We start from the raw sequence: 20,355 nt of genomic DNA on the forward strand, positions 1-20,355 counted from the left end.
TTCTTTTAATGTCCTCATATTATTATTAAGGTTATTTTCTAAATGAATAAGACGACATGATCTGCGTTGATGTGATCACTCGCTTATAAACACACTTTTATTAACAAAATGATTAAGCCGGATGATATATAGGCCTATATCCTATAACCTTATAAATGAAGGTGTTTGGATTTTCCCATTAACACTAATGCACAGTTTATGGTTGATTACTACTTTAATATCGTACAACAAATGTATGATGTCCAACTTTAATGAACAAAGCAGAACAAAGACAAACTCAGGTCTATTAAAGGGATGAATATAGGCTCTATATATATATTTATTAACAGAAGTTGTCATGTCTTCTGTCTCCGCTATCGTCCTGTCAATGGTCTCTCGTCTCGTGCTGCTCCTGCTCTATGAACTCACCATTGTCTGTTTTACAGTCCAACTACATTCAGATTATTTCTAGAGGAATGTTCAATATTTCAATCAGTGGGTAGCACAGCTTTACCATTAAATCCATACAGCAGATTAATACTCAAATCAATACTTTGGTGAAACGCGTTCGGTTGCACAGAAGAAAGCCGTCAGAGGATTATCATTTGGTAAAAATAAATAAATGCATTTTTACTCATTTTTAAAAACGAGTCACTACCTGTGTATTTTTAAAACAAACAGAAAATAAAGTGAAAAAAGCTGTAAATTATGTTAAAGTCTTAAATCTATTTAAATAATGTGTAACTATTTGTAGTCTACTTGTTATGAACATGTGATTTTCTTATTAGATATTTTTCTACTTTTATTATATTTAGGTGTAATTTATGTTATTGCTCTTGTATGTTTGTTGTTCTAAAGATTGCAATTAAAAAAGAATGAAACTAAATAAATAAAGGACTGTTTTGTTGAACTGAACAGAGGAACAACTGATGAAAGGAGCGTCCTGTGATCGTCCACACGTCTAACACACATTTTGAACCAAAAAACTAAAAATCAAGCTGAAATCTTTTTTTCTGAACAAACGATTAAACGATTTCTTGTTTCTGTTTATTTCATGTCAAACTGAAAAACAAATGATCAAAACCTACATGGACCACAATGCATGCACAATACATGGACCAGCCTTGAAACAACATACAGTCAACAAAGCAGTCCGTGTTTTTCTGTCTTTCATTGATTTATTAATAATAAGGACACAGTCTACAATAACTAAATGAAGCTGCTGTCTCTTTAAAACTGACTGCATAGTTTGACTAAAGACATGATCGGCTGTGTTTACATGCACACTCCTCAAAGCAGACTATTGCACATCATTTTGTGTCTATTTCTGCATTGAGACGCAAAAGAGAAATCAATTAAATCACCTCCCTAACATTTTCGTCTCATTTATATTCATTAAAGAGATGGTTTTATCAATTAAAAGAGTTTTAATTTTGTTATAGTCTCATTTTCATCAAAGAAATGTTGTTGAGTGAAATGATGGTGAATATTTTTCTTCACAGAAATGAGCATTGCTCCACCTCCGTCACTGTTTTCAGATTTCTCCTGTCAAAGAGCATGTTTTAAATGAGAAGCAGAGCTGTTGTGCCTCCACTGAAGCAATCAAGAGTTATTCACATCCCAGCAAACACAGAACGTTCCCCTAACGTTCCCATATGGTTCCCATTTGGTTATTTTTTCGGGAACCAAATGAGAACGTTCCCAGAACGTTCCCTGTAGGTTCTCTTTTTAATAACCTATAAAGAACGTTCTCAGAACGTTCCCTGCAGGTTATTTTTTTTTAATCATTAGCATTTAAACGAATTAAAACTTTGCAGATGACTCTGATTTTTCTAATGCTGAAATGGATTTTTTTTTTTCATCATAAACAAACTAGAATCTCATGTCCGAGATAAGCTTTTAATAAATGACATCAAAGTGGTCAAACCGCATTATAATGATAATATAATTTATAATTTTATAGCTAAAACAAGCCAAGGTTAAGTGTCTGAAAATCATATTATAAACACTATTTATTTCTTTACTCAGCACGCGCTTTCTCCATCACGCGCTTTCTCCTGTCTTCAACATAAAGCGGCGCACTCGCGTAATTTAAAAAATAACGGTCATTTCGTTTTACTGACTGACTAAAGTTCGGTGATTGATCTCTTTAATGGATAATTACTTATAACTAATATATATACGAGAGTAAATATTGTTATTTTAGGGAGATTTGACACGTCTTATTGGAGAAAACATAATGTTAACCGAGACGTTTTCGTTTAGTGTCCAGAAGAGGGAAGCACCTCATCGTTAATTCAGCGGTAAGAAACGAACGTAATGTTATCCTAGTTAAAGTCAAATAAATGTTTTCCTTTTTTTAATGTCTGTAAAAAAAAAAAATACACATTTTTAAAATCGAATATTTTGTTGAAGTCATGTTATTTGGTGCTTTAATAAACAAAATCTGGGTTGTTTTATGGTATGGTACTTCTACATCTTAACGAAATCTAACATAGTATAGCATAATTTAGTCTCATTTATGCTCCTTATGATGGTTAAATGTGCTCTGATTATCTGTGATGATTAAAAAATGGTTTAAAACAAGACATGGTGTGTAGTAGTGATTATTGAGATTCACATCCGTCCGCCTTCCGTGCCGCTTACTTCGGGACACGGGAGTGCAGACGTGCAGAAGCGGTACTGGAGTGAAGAGGTTAGGAGAACGTTCTGGGAACCATCAGAGAACTTTCAGGGAACCTTCTAGGAACATACACAGAACGTTCCCTATTGGTTAGCCAGGAAAGTTTTCTTTACGTAACTAGAACGTTCCCTTTAGGTTAGGGGAACGTTCTGGGAACCTACTGGGAACGTTCCGGGAATGTTCTTAGAACGTTGCGGGAACGTTCCTAACCTTAAGGGAACGTTCTAGTCACGTAAAGAAAACTTTCCTGGCTAACCAATAGGGAACCTTCTTGGGAACGTTCTGGGAACCAAAAACTAACGTTCCCAGAACGTTCTGGGAACCAAAAATTGTTAGCTGGGATTAGGGTTGGGCGATGTCGACCAATTTGGCATCGTACGATGTCTAGGGCTGTCCCCGACTATGAATTTTCATAGTCGAATCAGAATTTTCGAATCTTTCTATAGTCGACCGATAGTCGAATCATCTAGGCCTATGTGTGTGTGTGAATGGGTTGGGAGGGCCACGACACTATAGTCAGCAGGAGGGTAAAACAGTTTTTATTTTATTTTACACACTGCACACAGCAACAACTTTTAATAAAGCGACCAAAACTGCCTGCCAACTGACAGACGAACTTATTTAGGTTTAAATAAAAACACAGAACGCGTCTTTTAGGCCATTGACTTCCATTCATACGCATGCGAATGCTTTAGACCGGAAACGCAAGCCCATGCGATTATTTTCGCATTTCGCTGCGTCTGAAAGTTCAAACTTGGTGAACTCTGACCAACGAATTCGTATCACATGACTCTGTGGGACCAACAGGAGATCGATACGTCACAGTATGACCTCTAGCTGAATGAAAAGAACATTAAATTTAAACATTTAAAACTGCAACACTGCGATAAAGTGTATTAGATTGTGTGTTTTTACATTTAAAATGTATTATTAGTGTCATGTGCTGAACTTAACTTTTAAAAAGACGCAGCCGAGCATGACGTCATATCACGACCGTTGCAGCAGCATCCGAAGGAATTTCGCACGCTCAAAGTCTAGTGTGACCGCGCCTTAAAAACGCGATGCGCACAACACTGCCTTTTTTGCTAAGCAACGACCAAAACAGCTGTCCTGTCAGTCAAATCAAAGGATTATAGCGCGAACGCTCTAAAATCTTAGTTTTTTGCTGATAAGTAAACTGTCATATTAGCAGAAACCCTAAATAATACAGCTCCTGGTTACCCACGATAGACACCAAAGGTTTCTCCTCCATTTCTTGCAGTCAAGTAAACTTTCGCCATCACAACAGAAGACCCTCCTCTCCATTCATTCGATTAAACAATGGAAAAGAACGCGAATGAGGTTGGGCGTTTTTCTGCTCAGAGTTGATTTTTTTTTTTTTCAACTTCCGGCGCTCAGAGCGCTCCTGCAAAAACGCGGGGGGGGGGGGGGGGTGCGCTTAAACAGAGCGCAATACGCTCACTGCCAACAGAAAACCATTCAAAAGAGGCACCTGAAAAACGCATTCGGTGTGATCGCCGCCTAATCCCTGCCGTCAAGATGGTCCGCATCTCATCATGGATCAGGGCAAGTGAAAATTAAATCTGTCACAGGGGTGGTTAGATTTATTCACAAACTTTTGTTTTTACTGCATTATCATAATCAAAGGCTGTATATAACGTAATATAACCGTACAAAACCAGTAGTTCTGTGTGCAATTAGACATTGAGCACCCCCATATTGCCAAAATGGTATGATGCTTGTTTCACCCGCGAAGATTCGACTGTGAGATCGGTGCTCGAATCAGGCTCCGCATATCGATGCATCGAATCTTCGACTATTCGGGGACAGCCCTAACGATGTCTAATGTGAAACTAGACTAGACGAGATCAAGCGCGGGTTTATATAAATGGATTTTAAGGATGTGTGTTGGTCCTTAACATATTTTCGACCAGTCAGCTTTTTTAAGTTCAATAACGCTCTCATTATTTGCTTACTTAACACACTCTCTCAAAACGCATTTAATGAGCAGCGGAATGTTTAGAGAGAAAGCTTAATATCAGAAATAATACCAAATCAAGCGAAATATTATGTATTAACATTATAAACACTATAAACATAGCTATAAGTTAGTTACCCTGACTCCAAAACGAATGATTTAAATGTAGAGGTATTTAGAACAGAACAGAAATGAAACAAAATATATAAAGTTAAGAAACTAAAACAAAGCGAAACTAAAACTAGCGCGTTGGGCTCACGCACCTCTGTTTTTCGGCACAAATCCAAGTGTTCCAACTAGGCTTTGTATTGTACATTCGTATTTCGATGGAAAAAAGATATACTCTTGTTTTTGTTCCATATTTGGTGCAGTTTATTTAATCTAATTTAATTTAAATTATTTAGATTTTTTTTCTGCTGTTTTTGTATGCCTCATTTATTAATGTAAAGGAACTTTCATGTAATTCGTTTGGAGTTCACTGTAATTTGTATTGTGATCACTAACAACTTCCTTGTTATTATTTCCTAATAATAATAATAATAATAAAATAAGCAAAGATGCAGAAATTGAAAGCATGCATTTCATTTGGCTATATAGGGATTTAGTGTGTGTTTTTCGTGAGCGGGTTGCTGCTGCGGCGGGGGCGGGGCGGGGCGCTGCGGGGGCGGGGCGGAGGATCGCGATGCCGGCTCAGCATCGTGATGTCTATTGGCCATCGGCGATGGACGATGGCATCGTCTATCGACCCATCCCTAATTCACATATTTTGGTTCAATTTATTTCAGTGATTCCCATTTTTTAACCTATATATCAAAATTACAACAGTTTACAATTACAACAATCTAGAAATGTTAACTTCATCACTCAAAATTTGAAATAACATTATATTAGATTATACTACATATTTGACAAAATATCCAAAGCATTTCAATCAGAATCTTTATTTTTTTATTTTTTTAAACATTGAGATCAAAATTAGAGAACAATAATGACTGTAGCACACGAGAAGATTACAACTAAATTTCTGGAGGCCATTTTGCCAAACATAATGTTTCCGATCTGACCCAAATAAATGAAATCTTCTCATTAGTGTGTGCTTTCAGTCTGAATTCTCTTCAACATGCTGCAGAAAAGCAATTCCAGCTGCAGTGTTGAACCCATTCTTTATTTAAGCAATAAGGTACGAGAGTAAAAATGGTTCCCACACAATAAAAATATGTAAAAAATAAATATATATATATATATATATATATATATTAGGTTGAACATTTTTTTTATAAAGTAAAATCATTAACTGCCTTCCGCTGTAAAAAAAAGTAGTCCCCAAGGCCGTGTTCACACTTGGCGTCTTTTTTCACAAAAAAAAGTTGACTAGGGCGTTTTTTTTTTTGTGAAAAAAAAAAGCTGGCAGCGTTCTGTTACAAAAAGCAGCCCAGTTCAATCCTTTTGTTGCTATAAAAACAGCTGCAACAGTAGCGTAGTGCTGTGTGGTGAAGAAATGTCGAGAAAGAGCCTCTTTGAGATGTATATTATGATAGAGTTGTTTACTCATATCATACAATCCTTGTGCTCTGAAACTAGAACGATAAGTTTATCTACCGGCAACTTCTCCAGTTTTTTTTTTCTTGTTGTTGTTGTTATGGAAACGATAGGTCCCGCTACTCGCTTGTCATTGGTCAGCTGTCAAAAAAGCGCTTGACGTAGGGCGTTTTCCTAAAAAAAGTTCAACTTTTTTCAACTTAAACAGATGCTCTGAGCTGCAAGAAAAGACGCCGGTGGTGGCGTTTAAAAAAAGCGCTAGGGCTTTTTTGAAAAGACGGTTTACTCCATAGGATTAGAATGTAAAACAGACGCTGGCAGTTTGAAAAAGGACGGCAAGTGTGAACACGGCCTAACTGCTAAAGCTTGTTTACGTTGCTAAGGGTGGTTGCTAAGGAGGTTCAATGATACACAAAACGTTGAGTGAAGCGGTCGTGAATAAAACACAGCTGCTGACCAATCAGAAATGAGGAATGGAACTAACCGTTTTATAATGAGAGTCTCAGCATTGTCTTGTTTTCATTGTAAAGATGCAATATTAAAAAAAAAAAAAAATAAAAAAATCACAGATTTTGAATGATTGATTTCTCTTGCAGTGAAAATTAAAAGTATTAAAAAAAAAAAAAATTAAAGTAATGCTGCCAGATAAATTGGGTTTGTCATATAATTAGTTCCAAGTGAAGGATTAACACCTGTCATATATGTTAGGTCATTTTGATCAGAGTTCTTTAAAAAAAAACTATATAGATGTATTTTAATAATATATACTGTCATTTATAATGCAATTAATTAATAAAATGTACTTAAACTGCCCTTTCCCTCCTGTTAGGATAATGATACGGGTTTGGGACAACATTGAGACAACATGAACGGTCCCTTAAGCTGAAAGCTGAATCTCTACACATTTCATTAGTTACTGGCTCTTGAGAGTTAATCGATACATTTTAACACCCGTTTAATGCCATCTTCAGATCATCATGTGCTGCCCTTAAAAGGTTTTTACAATTTTGCAGTTTTGAGTGGTTTATGTTCTTATTTTATTTTTTGTTTTGTTTTGTAAGATTACACAAGTCTTTTACTGTCAATATTTTGACGTTTATGGCGATCACTTTTCTCCCTAAAGTGGCATGCCATGCTTGTAAAACATGGTAAAAGAGAGTAAAAAAGGTTTCCTGAATTAAATGAATTGTAAAACACATTGTCATTGGTCTCTTTAGTGTGTCTCCAGTTGTGTTGTATGTAGTGTTTAAGATCAGGCATTTCTCTTTATTCAGCCATAGTGTCATGTTTGAGTGTTGGTCTGTGCCAGTAAATCACGTTGGTCTCTATAATGTTGTGTTCAGTGTTGGGCAACTTACTTACAAAATGACACACATTATATATTACTAGTTACTGTCTTTTAAAAGTAATTAGTTAGATTACAATATTACTGTCTCTAAACTGTAATGCGTTACACTACTTTTGAGTTACTTTCACCAAAATATCCACCGATTATAAAATGCCTAAATATAAGTTTATAGCTGCTCATTATACATTCAGTGGAGGATAGCGAGCATAAAATTACAGAAACATATTTAGGTAGGTCTACTGTTATGTCTATTAATGTTACGTTGTAGTTTAGGTTAAACATGGATAAGCACAAACCACATTAATACATTCATAAATAACACCGGTAAATAAAGCAAAGTGTTATAATGTTCAACACAATAAATAGCTCATAGTCTCTTTGAAACAGTTTTCAGAACAAAACAAGAATGAAGAATATAAGTTGCTAAACAAGCCAAAACCAATGAGGGTCAAAGCGAAACTGAAAGCAAGCATTGTTCAGACGCAGTCTACCTCTCTCAGTCAGCATGAATACAATTAAATGTGTTCATATTCCTGATGTATTTGAATGATAAACTATTATGTAAACCAGGATTTATACGTAACACACTTAAAAACCTCCTCCTCACGTGAGCAAAGATGTGTTTGTCCCGAGCTCAGGCTGAACGGCACGGATTGTACTACGCAGCACTATTTATTTGACCAGTGTTTCTGTATTTGGTTGACTGTAATTTATTCTTATCAAGCTACTTGACAAACGTAGAGAGCTAAGCTAACAGTTACTCTTCATTAAATGAAGCTTCACTACACTAAAGCTACAGCCTTGGCTAATGTAGCAAGCTAAGCTACGGCAACACGGCAAAAGTAGTTCACTACATCTAAGCTGTTTTTCACATTTTCATTTTTCTATTGAACCAACATCAAACCAATCAATGCTCTCTCAGTGATCAATAAAACTGTCAGTCATTCAGGATAAAAGTTCAGTTCAGTATCATGTCCAGGGCTGGATTCAGCTCATATTCTCACAGAGGAAAACTACATTTGGGCGGTTGAATTCTTTCTTGACAATCTTTTTTTTTTTTTTAAACAATGGCACCTGTTTCTAAATATCGAATGAATAAAATAGGGAAAACACAACATTTGTTTAATTTTTTGTCTATAATTGAATAACATATAGCCTATATATGAATGGGTGTTTGTCAGAGTTTAGTGTTGACAGCTTGGTAAAAATATCCTAATGGAAGCGCTGTAGTTTTGCTGTATATAGCTACTGAAGTATGAGAAATACAGCACACAAATAACACTTTAATCTACTTGTGTTTTTGAACAAAGGTAGTCATTTGTTTTATGAATACAGGAGCCTGATTTTTGTTTGAATTGTCAGAATCTGTAGTACATGACAAAAAAACTAATCACAAACATTTACAGTCAAGACTGTGAAAAACAAACACATGGATTTGGCCCAGACCCTGTTTTGGGATGTCAAGAAACATTCTGTTGTAAATTTGTTAACCGACAATAAGAATTTTTAACAGAATCAATCGCCTGTTTTCGTTTGCTGAAGGTTAAAAAACCCGCTAACATCAATTGTCTTTGAGAGTAAAAATGAAACGGACAGGTCACGCTATGCTTATAATAAAAGTAGCAGCCTATATGCAGAATTTAGTTTCATTTTTGTAATGTACTCTTGAGAAAAGCAGAATGTTTCCGTCATTTTAAAAATGTTTTGTTTTTATTGTGAATGTACATAAAATTTAGAGTAGTTTCGAATAATGTCTAACTCTTATGTGACCACAAAAGAAGGAGTAGTCTGTTGTACGTTGTTTGCACTTTTATAAGGGGGGAAACTAAGTGTTCGTTCTGGCGCACAATTAAGCAGCTACTAACTGCAGAACGAAGACTATTTACTGTCATTATAAAATACAGCCAGACAAACATATTGAAAACCATGCTATTTTACTTTCCATCACTCTACAACTAATCCTTTACATTTAATTGTAGAACAGAACCGAGAATAAAACAAGAATGAAAATATAAGCTAACAAGCCAAAACTAATTAATGTTGTACTTTTTGCACAAAATGAATACATTTTGACTCGCAAAGAAACAGCAAATTAAGATAGGCCTATGTATATTTGAAAGGTAACTTGACTTTTTCTTACCATAGGCCTATGTAAAATAATTTTAGATATAATCTAATATGAATATGATTTAATGCTTACAGAGAAACGGTGCTTTAAAGTGAGCAACACCACAAACACAGACACTGTCTATTGGCTAATTCTGTCATGTCACACTACTTTTTTTATTTTTGCGACATTTAAACTATCGATACAGAATTTATGCACTAAAGTTAAACGGAAAAAGATTTTGTCGACACATTTTATCGATAAATGGCATTTCAATCAGCTAAATCTTTTTTTTGCTAAATAATCCTTGGATGGGAACCTGGCTATAGTTTTTATTGGAATATTTACATTTATCCGCATATGACTGGATGTGGAAAACTATTTTACCTGTGGATTTTTTAAATTCACAACCCTGCTGAAAAAAACAGCATATGCCAGTTAGGTATGTTTTGGTGCAGGGATGCTGGTTTTAGCTGGTTTATGCTGGTCATGTTGGTGGTCAAGGACCAGCATAAACCAGCTAAAACCAGCATCCCAGCACCAAAACACACCTAACCAGCATATGCTGTTTTTTTCAGCAGGGAAACTAATTTTGAGTTAAAATAATTTGTTGCAACTTGCGTTACTGAGATTGTAACGAGTAATATTATCACCCAAATTATATGTGTAATGCAGTATATTACCGCGTTACAGCAAAAAGTAATATATTTCTGTAATATTATTACTATTGTAATGTGACACTTCCAACACTGGTTGTGAGATGTGTGGTTGTGCATTAAGATCTTTATTCATCTAGCTCTTGGTAATGCAGCATAATGTTGTGTGTGTGTGTGTGTGTGTGTGTGTGTGTGTGTGTGTGTTTGTAGACATACATTTCTTCAGTCCTGCTGTAATCCTGGATTCTCCTCCATGATCCACACTAGAAAACACACCAAGACACATTTAGTCATTTATTAAACTGTTGCTATGCAGTACTTGGGTGGTTGCTATGCAGTTGCTATGTGTTCTGAGTGGTTTCTAAGGCATTGCTATGCAGTTGCTAGGGTACTCTGGGTGGTTGCTAGGCTGTCACTATGTAGTTGTCAGGGTACTTGGTAGAGATGCACTGAATATTCGGCCACCAAAAATTTTCGGCCAAAATACTTTTATCACTGAAGCAACTAGTGTTGGGCGATATGCTCAATTTTCATATCGCCCTATCGTCAGCCTGAGAGATCGCCGATACACGATACTATCGTGCTAATTTAATTAATTATCTATGTTAGGGCTGGGCAATATATCGAACGATATTGTGAGGTGCGTTTAGTCAATGAAGCCGGTGATTTGATTAGTAGTAAATCTCCATCACGTGTGTGCCGCTCATGTTCCGCTGGAGCGGCAATTGAGACGTAGCGGGAACATGAGCGGCACGCACGTGATGGAGATTTACTACTAATCAAATCACCGGCTTCATTGACTAAACGCACCTCACAATATCGTTCGATATATTGCCCAGCCCTAATCTATGTACTAAAGTCCTTATTCGTTTTGTAAAGGTAGACTTTTCTCTTGACATATGATTAAGTTGTGCGTGTACAGAGCGCTGACTGTAACGTTAGATCTGCTGGAGTTGTTCAAGTTACTTTCGGTTTCATTCTCTGCAATCGTCAGTGAGTGAGTTGTAAATGTGCGTGCCAGAATGTAAATGAATGAATCTTTCTTTACCCGTCATATTGCGATAATGTTACCGCTGTATGTCTGAAGGTTGATCAGGTGATGTTGTAGTTCAGTTCATATTGGATGCGGAGAAGTGATGCGCGTGTAATTCACGTGCGTATGTTTAGCGCCATTTGATCGCATCATAATTCTAATTAACGCCTATAGACGTTACTGAGATGAATGTTTATGTTTACTATATACAGACTGATTATGATACATCGTAATTAATTCAGCCTGAACCAGGTTTTACTACCTCTGTTATCCTAATGACTGCAATGCAAATATAATATAACACTCCCTTTAGAATCAGTTGATGACCGTACTGTATGATGAAAATCTCCCATTCTCACTGCACGAGATGCGTTAAGGCGCTGTGGCCTCTCTATGCGTGTGTTTATACCGCGGCAAGTTTCTGAAGCATCCTAGAACATACTCTCTGTGCTGCATTGCTAAAGTTAAGTTCTTTGTTGACGGATAATAATAATAATCGTCTAACTATCGTCAAAGGCATCAGCAACAGGCGATATCGTCGATACACGATACTATTGTCTATCGGCACAACCCTAGAAGCAACACGGCCGAAACAGTATGTTGACACAAACAGAAACCGCAGCCTGCACGTGCTTGTCTGAAGCAACACTTCTGCGGTGTGGACGTATTTCAGTATATCTGAGAAAGACCCACGGATAGCGATTTACAAAACTTGTAATGCCGAAATTTCAAGAGGGGTGTGTCTGCAGTCGTGTGTGCAGCCAGTGATGAGAGCAGAGATCGAGACAGATTTAGCTTTCAATGAGTGAGAAACAATGGCTTTACGTTGGTGTTACGTCACTGTCAGGGTTTACTGGTGGTGGCAGGCATTAGAGTGATGACTCGAGATGAACAGAAGTCGATCCAATGAACGTGTTTATTAAACATCAACTTGAAGAGCACAAAGACCAGTAAACATAACTTTAAGACGACACAAAGCAAATGGAAAAGGAAACGACTTATAAAGGGTGAGACTGATTACAAACACAGGTGACACAGATGACTAATAATCAAAGACAGGTGATACAGATAATGATTAAACAAGGACTAAACCAAATGATCAACAACAGACGGGGGAAGACAGAGGGAGAAACCAAATGACCAGTGCAAAACAAAGACAAACAACCAGAAGCATGAGGATTTTCGTGATACTACACCCCCCTCCCGGTAGGCGCGTCCCGCGCCGTGACGGAAACAGCAGGGAGGGAGGGCGGGCGCCCTGGAGGCCGCTACGGGACAGGACCTTCCTGGTTTGGGGAGGCCTCCAGGGCGGGACAGGCAGCCATGGCGGATCAGGGGGCCACGGCCGGACAGTCAGTTCCTTTGGCCATGGCGGGTCAGGCGGCCACGGCCGGACAGTCAGTTCAGGTGGCCATGGCGGATCAGGCGGCCACGGCCAGACAGGCAGTTCAGGTGGCCAAGGCTGGGCAGTCCCCGTGGCCCTGGCCTCAGTCCTCGGCCAGACCACGTGTACTCGGGGTATGTAGCCCCCACAAAAAATTTTCTTGGGGAGGTTCAGCAGTTCATAGGGGGGATACTCTGGACGGCTGGACGGAACCAGCTGAGACACTGGACGGCAGGAAGAGACCAGCTGAGACACTGGACGGCAGGAAGAGACCAGCTGAGACTCCGGACGGCTGGACGGGGCCAGCGAAGGCTCTGGACGGCACTCTGGAGGAGCGGGCTCAGGACGGTGCTCTTGAGGAGCGGGCTCTGGACGGCGCTCTTGAGGAGCGGGCTCTGGACGGCTGGACGACCCCAGCGGGGATTCAGGAAGGCTGGGCGTCTCCAGCGAAGACACAGAATGAGTTAGCTCTGGGCGAGCGGTCACTGGAGGGCGCTCTGGCGGCGCGGTCACTGGAGGGCGCTCTGGCGGCGCGGTCACTGGAGGGCGCTCTGGCGGCGCGGTCACTGGAGGGCGCTCTGGCGGCGCGGTCACTGGAGGGCGCTCTGGCGGCGCGGTCACTGGAGGGCGCTCTGGAAGGCTGGACTGGACCAGCGGGGTTTCAGGAAGGCTGGACAGGACCAGCGGAGGATCAGGAATGCTGGACAGAACCAGCAGAGGCTCAGGAAGGCTGGACAGGACCAGCGGGGTGTCAGGAAGGCTGGGCGGACCCAGCGGAGGATCAGGAATGCTGGACAGAACCAGCAGAGGCTCAGGAAGGCTGGACAGGACCAGCGGGGTGTCAGGAAGGCTGGGCGGACCCAGCGGAGTTTCAGGAAGGCTGGACAGGACCAGCGGAGGATCAGGAAGGTGAATAGGTGCTGTGTACTCCTGAGAAATCGCCATGTCCATCAGAGCCATAATATCCTCCTTGGCCGGGAACTCAGGAATGGAGGCCATCTCGACCGGAAATGCCTTGGGGTGTCTCCGGGTTGGCAGGTGGCCGGAACCATTGGTGGGGTATGTGGGGGGTCCTGGCTTATGGAAGGCTGGCACGATGTGCTGTGTGGCAGAGGGGGCTGGATGATGAGACTTAATCGGACTGATAGGATCAATTTCTTCGACTTCGAAATCAGACCCATTTAAAAACAGAATGAGATTGACTAGCTCGATCAAGGGGAATTGACAGGTAGGAAGATCGCAGCGAATAATCTCATCATCCAGTCCCAAAATAAACACAGCGCCGAGTGAAGCCTCGTGCCAGCCCACCTGATGTGAAAGCTCGAGGAACTCCTCCACATACCTCTCCAATGTCCGACCACTCTGCCGTAGTCTCCATAGCCTGTCCTCAGCCATCTTTAATGTTTTGGTGTCGTCTTCTGTCAGGGTTTACTGGTGGTGGCAGGCGTTAGAGTGATGACTCGAGATGAACAGAAGTCGATCCAATGAACGTGTTTATTAAACATCAACTTGAAGAGCACAAAGACCAGTAAACATAACTTTAAGACGACACAAAGCAAATGGAAAAGGAAACGACTTATAAAGGGTGAGACTGATTACAAACACAGGTGACACAGATGACTAATAATCAAAGACAGGTGATACAGATAATGATTAAACAAGGACTAAACCAAATGATCAACAACAGACGGGGGAAGACAGAGGGAGAAACCAAATGACCAGTGCAAAACAAAGACAAACAACCAGAAACATGAGGATTTTCGTGACAGTCACAATATTTTAAAGATTTGTCCTTTCTATATACTGTATTTTTATAAATATTTATGTTTTAAACCATGGAGGTGAGCCAATGGATATCACACAAGCAACATGAAAACTGCGCTATTTGTGAAAGTGAAAACTGACATTGCTTTCAGCATCTGCCATGCATTCTCTCCGAGACAATAAGAGGCGACTATACTTCATATGCTGATATTAATTTAGTCCCCTTAATATTTTTCTTGTGCCCTGAACATGGGGGGAAAAAAATAATAAAAAGAAACGTATTTTGTTTTTTGAAAGACTTAAATAAAGCTCTTAATTTTCATTGATGACTGCAGTTTTATTTAGGGGCTAAGAAAGTCTTAATTATGATTTCAGGTGGTCTTAAATGTGGGACTGAGAGACAAGAATTGCGATGAAACTTCAAAAGGCTATCCATTGAATAAATATGAGCGCTGCACGTTTCAAAGTCATTTGCTGCGCTGCTTTGTGTAATATTATAATGACAGTGCCTCCTGCTGGAAGAGAAACGCATAGAGTTGTAAATGTGAACATATATGTCACAATATTTTAAAGATATGCCTTTTCTATATTTTTATAAATATTTATATTTTAAATCGTGGAGGTGAGCCAATGGATATCACACAAGCAACGTGAAAACTGCGCAATATGTGAAAGTGAAAGTAAAAACTGACAGTGCTTTCAGCATCTGACATGCATTCTCTCAGAGACAATGAGAGACGATTATACTTCATATGCTGATATTAATTTAGTCCCCTACTATTGTGTAAGGGTTGTTTTTTGAAAGACTTAAATAAAGCTCTTAATCTGATGAAACTTCAAAAGGCTATCCATTGAATAAATATGAGCGCTGCACGTTTCAAAGTCATTTGCTGCGCTGCTTTGTTTACCATTCTGACAGCACCTCCTGCTGGAAGAGAAACACGTAGAGTTGGAAATGTGAACTGATGGATAATGTGTTATTTAAAAAAAATGTAAACAAAGGCAGTAAAATATATGTTTATGTTATTTAAGTAATATAATAATTGATTGATAATAATTGTTTAAATTAATTGATTTATTGTTTGAAACTTTAATATTAATTTATGAAATTGCAATGCCTTGATTTTAGTTAAATTAGTACACAGTCATAGCCATAAATGCAATGGTACTAATAATTGGCATAATTCTTTCGGTGTTTCGGTCTTGGTTTCCTCTTTTTCGGTTTTTGGTTTCGGACAAGAATTTTCATTTTGGTGCATCCCTAGTACTTGGGTGGTTCCATTGATGCTGATAACATTGCATTACTATGTAGTAGTTAAGGTGTTCTGGGCGGTTTCTAGAGTGTTGCTATGCAGTTGCTAGGCTGCTGCAATATGGTTGCTAGGGTATTTTCTGTGTGGTTGATAACACATTCCGGGTGGTTGCTAGTGGTGTCGCTATGAAACTATAGAGTTAATAACTTGACAATTAATACATTTTAATACAATATATTTGAATATATTTTAAAATGTAATTTTCTGTGATCAAACTAAATATTCAGCATCATTACTCCAGGCATGTGTTACATGATCTTCAGAAATCATTCTAATATGCTGATTTACTGCTCAGGAAACACTTTTTCACACAGGGCCATGTGGGTTTGGATTTTATTTTCCCTTCATAATAAAAAACCCTTCATTTATAAACTGCATGTTGTGTTTACTTGTGTTATCTTTGATTAATATTTAAACTTGTTTGATAATCTGAAACATTAAAGTGTGACAAACATGCAAAAAAATAAAAAAAACAGGAAGGAAGTCAACACTTTTTCACAGCACTGTATATTCAGACGTTTCTTCCAGGTTTTAATTTTAATAGTTTAATGTTTTATGCTATTATTTGACAGTTTGACTCTGACAGAAACAGACAAATACTGTAAGTCCATCATTTAGAGTCGCGCAAGACTGACCAAATTATTTTCTCTTGAACATAAATAACACAATCTCCAAATCTCTTCTCAGCACTTTTGGCTACACTTATGCTGTGCACTGTATTTTCATTAGGACTGTCAGTTTAACACATTTAATTTATTAATAAGTTAACAATAATATTTTAATACCCTCATATCTCTACATCATCTTATATTTTATGCAGTTGATTGTTGACATATGATGCTGGACAACAAATCCATAAATACCTAGTTCTGCCATCAAACTCTAGATGACGCAGGCTGACGGGTTGTTAACGTAACTGATGATGTCACAGTTATACGATTGTCACAAGCTGAGCGGTTCATGTAGCGTACGCAACCAATCAGCTTGCTGCTATTTAAACAATGTCTCTTTAAGGCAAGTCAAATCACTCAATGGCCATCTTTGACCAGACCTGCCTTATAGATATGGTTCCTTGTGCTCCAATAGCACTAAAAAGCGTATATTTCTCGGGCTAGATCAGCCAGGTGCACATGCGCAGTACTGAGCATGTCTTTGAAGTCCTGGTTACTATAGAAACAATCAACATTCTGTGACATTGTTATATTTGGATCAGCAATAGTAAAGAGTTTATTATGAAAGTCATGTTTAGTGATAGTTTAAAGATAATGATTCATGAAATCATTTAAAATATAAGATACTACTACTATTACTAATAAATCAGTTCATATTAGTAGCCCATGTACATGCAGCCTTACGGTGACACATTGCTGCCACACACATATTTTTCCCACTCAGATATGTCGTTATAACGAGATCTTTTCTCGTTGAAACGACATCTTTTCTCATTAAAACAACATCTTTTCTCAGGTTGACATACTTGAGTTTGTCGAGTGAATAGTTTGGATCCTTCAGTTTCTCAGAAAGCAGCTTCACTCCTGAATTTCCTGGATGATTGTAGCTCAGATCCAGCTCTCTCAGGTGTGAGGGGTTTGAACTCAGAGCTGAAGACACATAACCACAGCCTTCCTCTGTCACCATACAGCCAGACAACCTACAGACACATATAACAACAGTCCACATCACATTAGTGTTTGTTTGATTCTTTTATATTCAACTGATTATTAAATAAAAACAGCTGATGACAAAAAAGATCAGGAAGAAACAAATATTCCCCCAAACCATTGATCATTATATACATAGTCACGCTTGTAAATACAACACTGAAATCCACACTTGAACATTTTAAGATTTTAACTTTCCCAGATGTGTGTTTTAAAATTATTTATTTCTCATGGGTTTAAATCGGATTTAGTCAGATGGTCAGTTTACACCCAGATGGTGCATCTTACCCACTGACTCGACTTGGGTCAGGATTAGGGTTGCTCCGATTCCGATACTAGTATCAGAAATGCCGCCGATACCACAAAAAAAATCTAGCATCGGAATCGGCAAGTACTTGAACCCACGTACCGATCCGATACCATTTTCTTAAGATGTAAGTTATTCCCGCTAGCAAATCAGAAGCCAGTTCTTCTTCGCGGCTCAGAATGAAAACAGTGTTGCCACAAGCAACCACTGTTTAGAGCAGCGAAGAAGAAATACAAATGTGCTAGCAGTTTGTCCGCTAAAACAGCGGCATGTCTCATACGGGATGCGGAAAACACGGACGGAATCGCGGAATCCAGTCAAAATGGAATTTACAGTTTAACCCGGAACGTCACGGAATTTGTCAAAGTTTGATGCATTAATCAAAGGTAGTTCATTACACTTAAATCAAATCGTGATATGGACTAATATTAAGCCGAAAACCGACTGTTTCAATATGAATTAATGCGTGGTTCTGTGTTAATGAATTGTACAGGCGCGTGGTTTGTTTACTCCTTGTACTGAAGCGCGCGGGACACTTGCGGTAATATTGTGACCCATTTTTCTGCCAGTGTTACTAATTTTCGTGAGCGGTCACACTGGCGCGACATCCGCGTTGTTCAACTCATAAGCTCTGCCATTTCTGTGTCAGATGAGAAACATAAAATGGCACGCGAAATGAAAGTGAATCTAACACGACACGTTTGAGCTGCTCAGCGCTGACCGTTTATCAGCTTGGACTGCAATGCAAACAAACTTGCACAAACCCCGAACAGCTTTATTCGGGAGCCAACGTTGATTTTGCAACACTGTTACTGCTGCGAGATTTAGTGAGAATCTTTCAAATTCTGGCCAAAATTCTCTGTTATAAACAGGGCTGATGTACATCAGAAAACCAGATTAGTAATACTAACTATATGAAAAATTATTACTGTCAAATGTATGTCATATAATAAAAATATTCTAGTTCACTGTATTTATCACTGTATATTTGTTTTATTAAGGAATAAGTCTGAAGCACACAATAAAATAATTTATTAGTATTATCTACAGCTGTATATACAATTACACACACAGGTATCGGATTAGTACTCGGTATCGGCCAATACCCCGAGCCCAGGAATCGGAATCGGTATCGGGAAGGAAAAAAGGGTATCGGAACATCTCTAGTCAGGATCATATAAAATTATAAGATTACTTTAATTAGGATCAGATGGATACTTTTATTGTACTTCTGCGTCATTTTTACATATCTTGAGGACCACAAGTAAAAAAAAGTAAAAAAAAAAAAAATGGCTAGTCTTACTCCAATCTCCCCTTTAATATTAGACATTTAATATTTTACAGCATACAGCTATATAACATACTAAGTAACAACTAAATTAGAACTTTTATATTACTTTAACTTTTTATAAGCCTACTATTTATACGATTTTAATAAAATATAAAAAATATGATGTGTTATAGGTTACTAGTATCAAGACAAGTCATTATAATGGAAAATTGCAAGAATTAAAGTGTGAAACACTGTTAAATATGCTATATGATGATTCACCTGCTGCAGCCTTGAATTCATGTTTGCAATGTTGAACTGCCTTTAGCAGCCTTCCTTCACTCTTTCTTTTTTTTTTGCATTGTTTTTGTTTGCAAAGTGTGCCAACAACAGCAAATTTTGTGTTATTTTAGATCTGATTGGGAACAATATTTGTGTTCAAATCAGTGGATCTTTAACGGAGCAGTAAAGGATCGCTGTGAGCTGGTGATTGGGTTTGGAGAGAGGGACACCTCAGTCGATGAGGACAGAGGGACAGTGGCTCTAGCTGTAAGAGATATTAGTATACTGCTCTTCTGTGTTTTTTTTTTTTTTTGCTGCACTGTACACATAATAAAACGCCATTAAAAGCATGTTCAAAATTAAATAACTAGTTATGTAGCCTTCTTAAGACTCATATCCAGATCAGCCTGCATCAGTTAACTGTGTTGATTGTCTCTTGTTCTGGCATTGCATCGACAGCAGATTGTTGACAAAAATCAATGGCCATTTATTGTGGTAGCATTTTGTTAATTATTTTATGGAAAACCAGTTACCTCAGTATCTCCAGCTGACAGTTTGGACTCTTCAGTCCTTCAGAAAGAAGCTTCACTCCAGAATCCTGCAGGTCATTGTTAGTCAGGTCCAGATCTCTTAGAACATAGTTTGAGGATTTCAAAACTGACGACAAACTCTCACAGGACTGAGCAGTGAGTTGACACCAACACAGCCTGTGACAAGAACAAAACAAACAGCCATATTAATGTGAATTTATCAGATAGATTATGTAGTTTATAGGGGTGTGACGACAAACTTATCCTACAAGACGAGACACGAGACTGGGTTCACGAGAACAGCCAGAGACAACATTTTTAAACTAGACAAAACTTTTTTTAAAGAAATCCTTAATGAAATATACTTATAGGGAAATCAGTATTTTATTCAATGGCGTACGGGACACCCCCGCGGTGCGCGAGGGCCCTGATCCTTTGGGAAGCCCCGTCGCAGAACATTCTAAAAGGCAGTGCTTCCAGACGCTGCAAAAGACGCAAAACGTCAGCACAAAGGAAGTGCA

General features: G+C 38.5%; 2 protein-coding genes across 2 annotated transcripts in view; both read right to left on the reverse strand.

Annotated features, from left to right (window-relative positions):
* Positions 1-20,355, reverse strand: part of LOC141333051 (protein NLRC3-like) — a 355,331-nt gene that overhangs the window by 187,531 nt on the left and 147,445 nt on the right. The gene's annotated exons all lie outside the window — the stretch shown is intronic.
* The window catches only part of LOC141333389 (uncharacterized), a 54,627-nt gene that overhangs the window by 4,439 nt on the left and 29,833 nt on the right, over positions 1-20,355 (reverse strand). The window contains exons 6-7 of the mRNA XM_073838369.1: positions 17,262-17,435; positions 10,507-10,553 (exon numbers count right to left, since the gene is read on the reverse strand). Of these exons, the coding sequence (XP_073694470.1) occupies positions 10,507-10,553; positions 17,262-17,435 (221 nt within the window). The remainder of the gene's footprint in view (positions 1-10,506; positions 10,554-17,261; positions 17,436-20,355) is intronic.

Source organism: Garra rufa, chromosome 4, assembly GCF_049309525.1.
Source record: "Garra rufa chromosome 4, GarRuf1.0, whole genome shotgun sequence".
Lineage (NCBI taxonomy): Eukaryota > Metazoa > Chordata > Actinopteri > Cypriniformes > Cyprinidae > Garra > Garra rufa.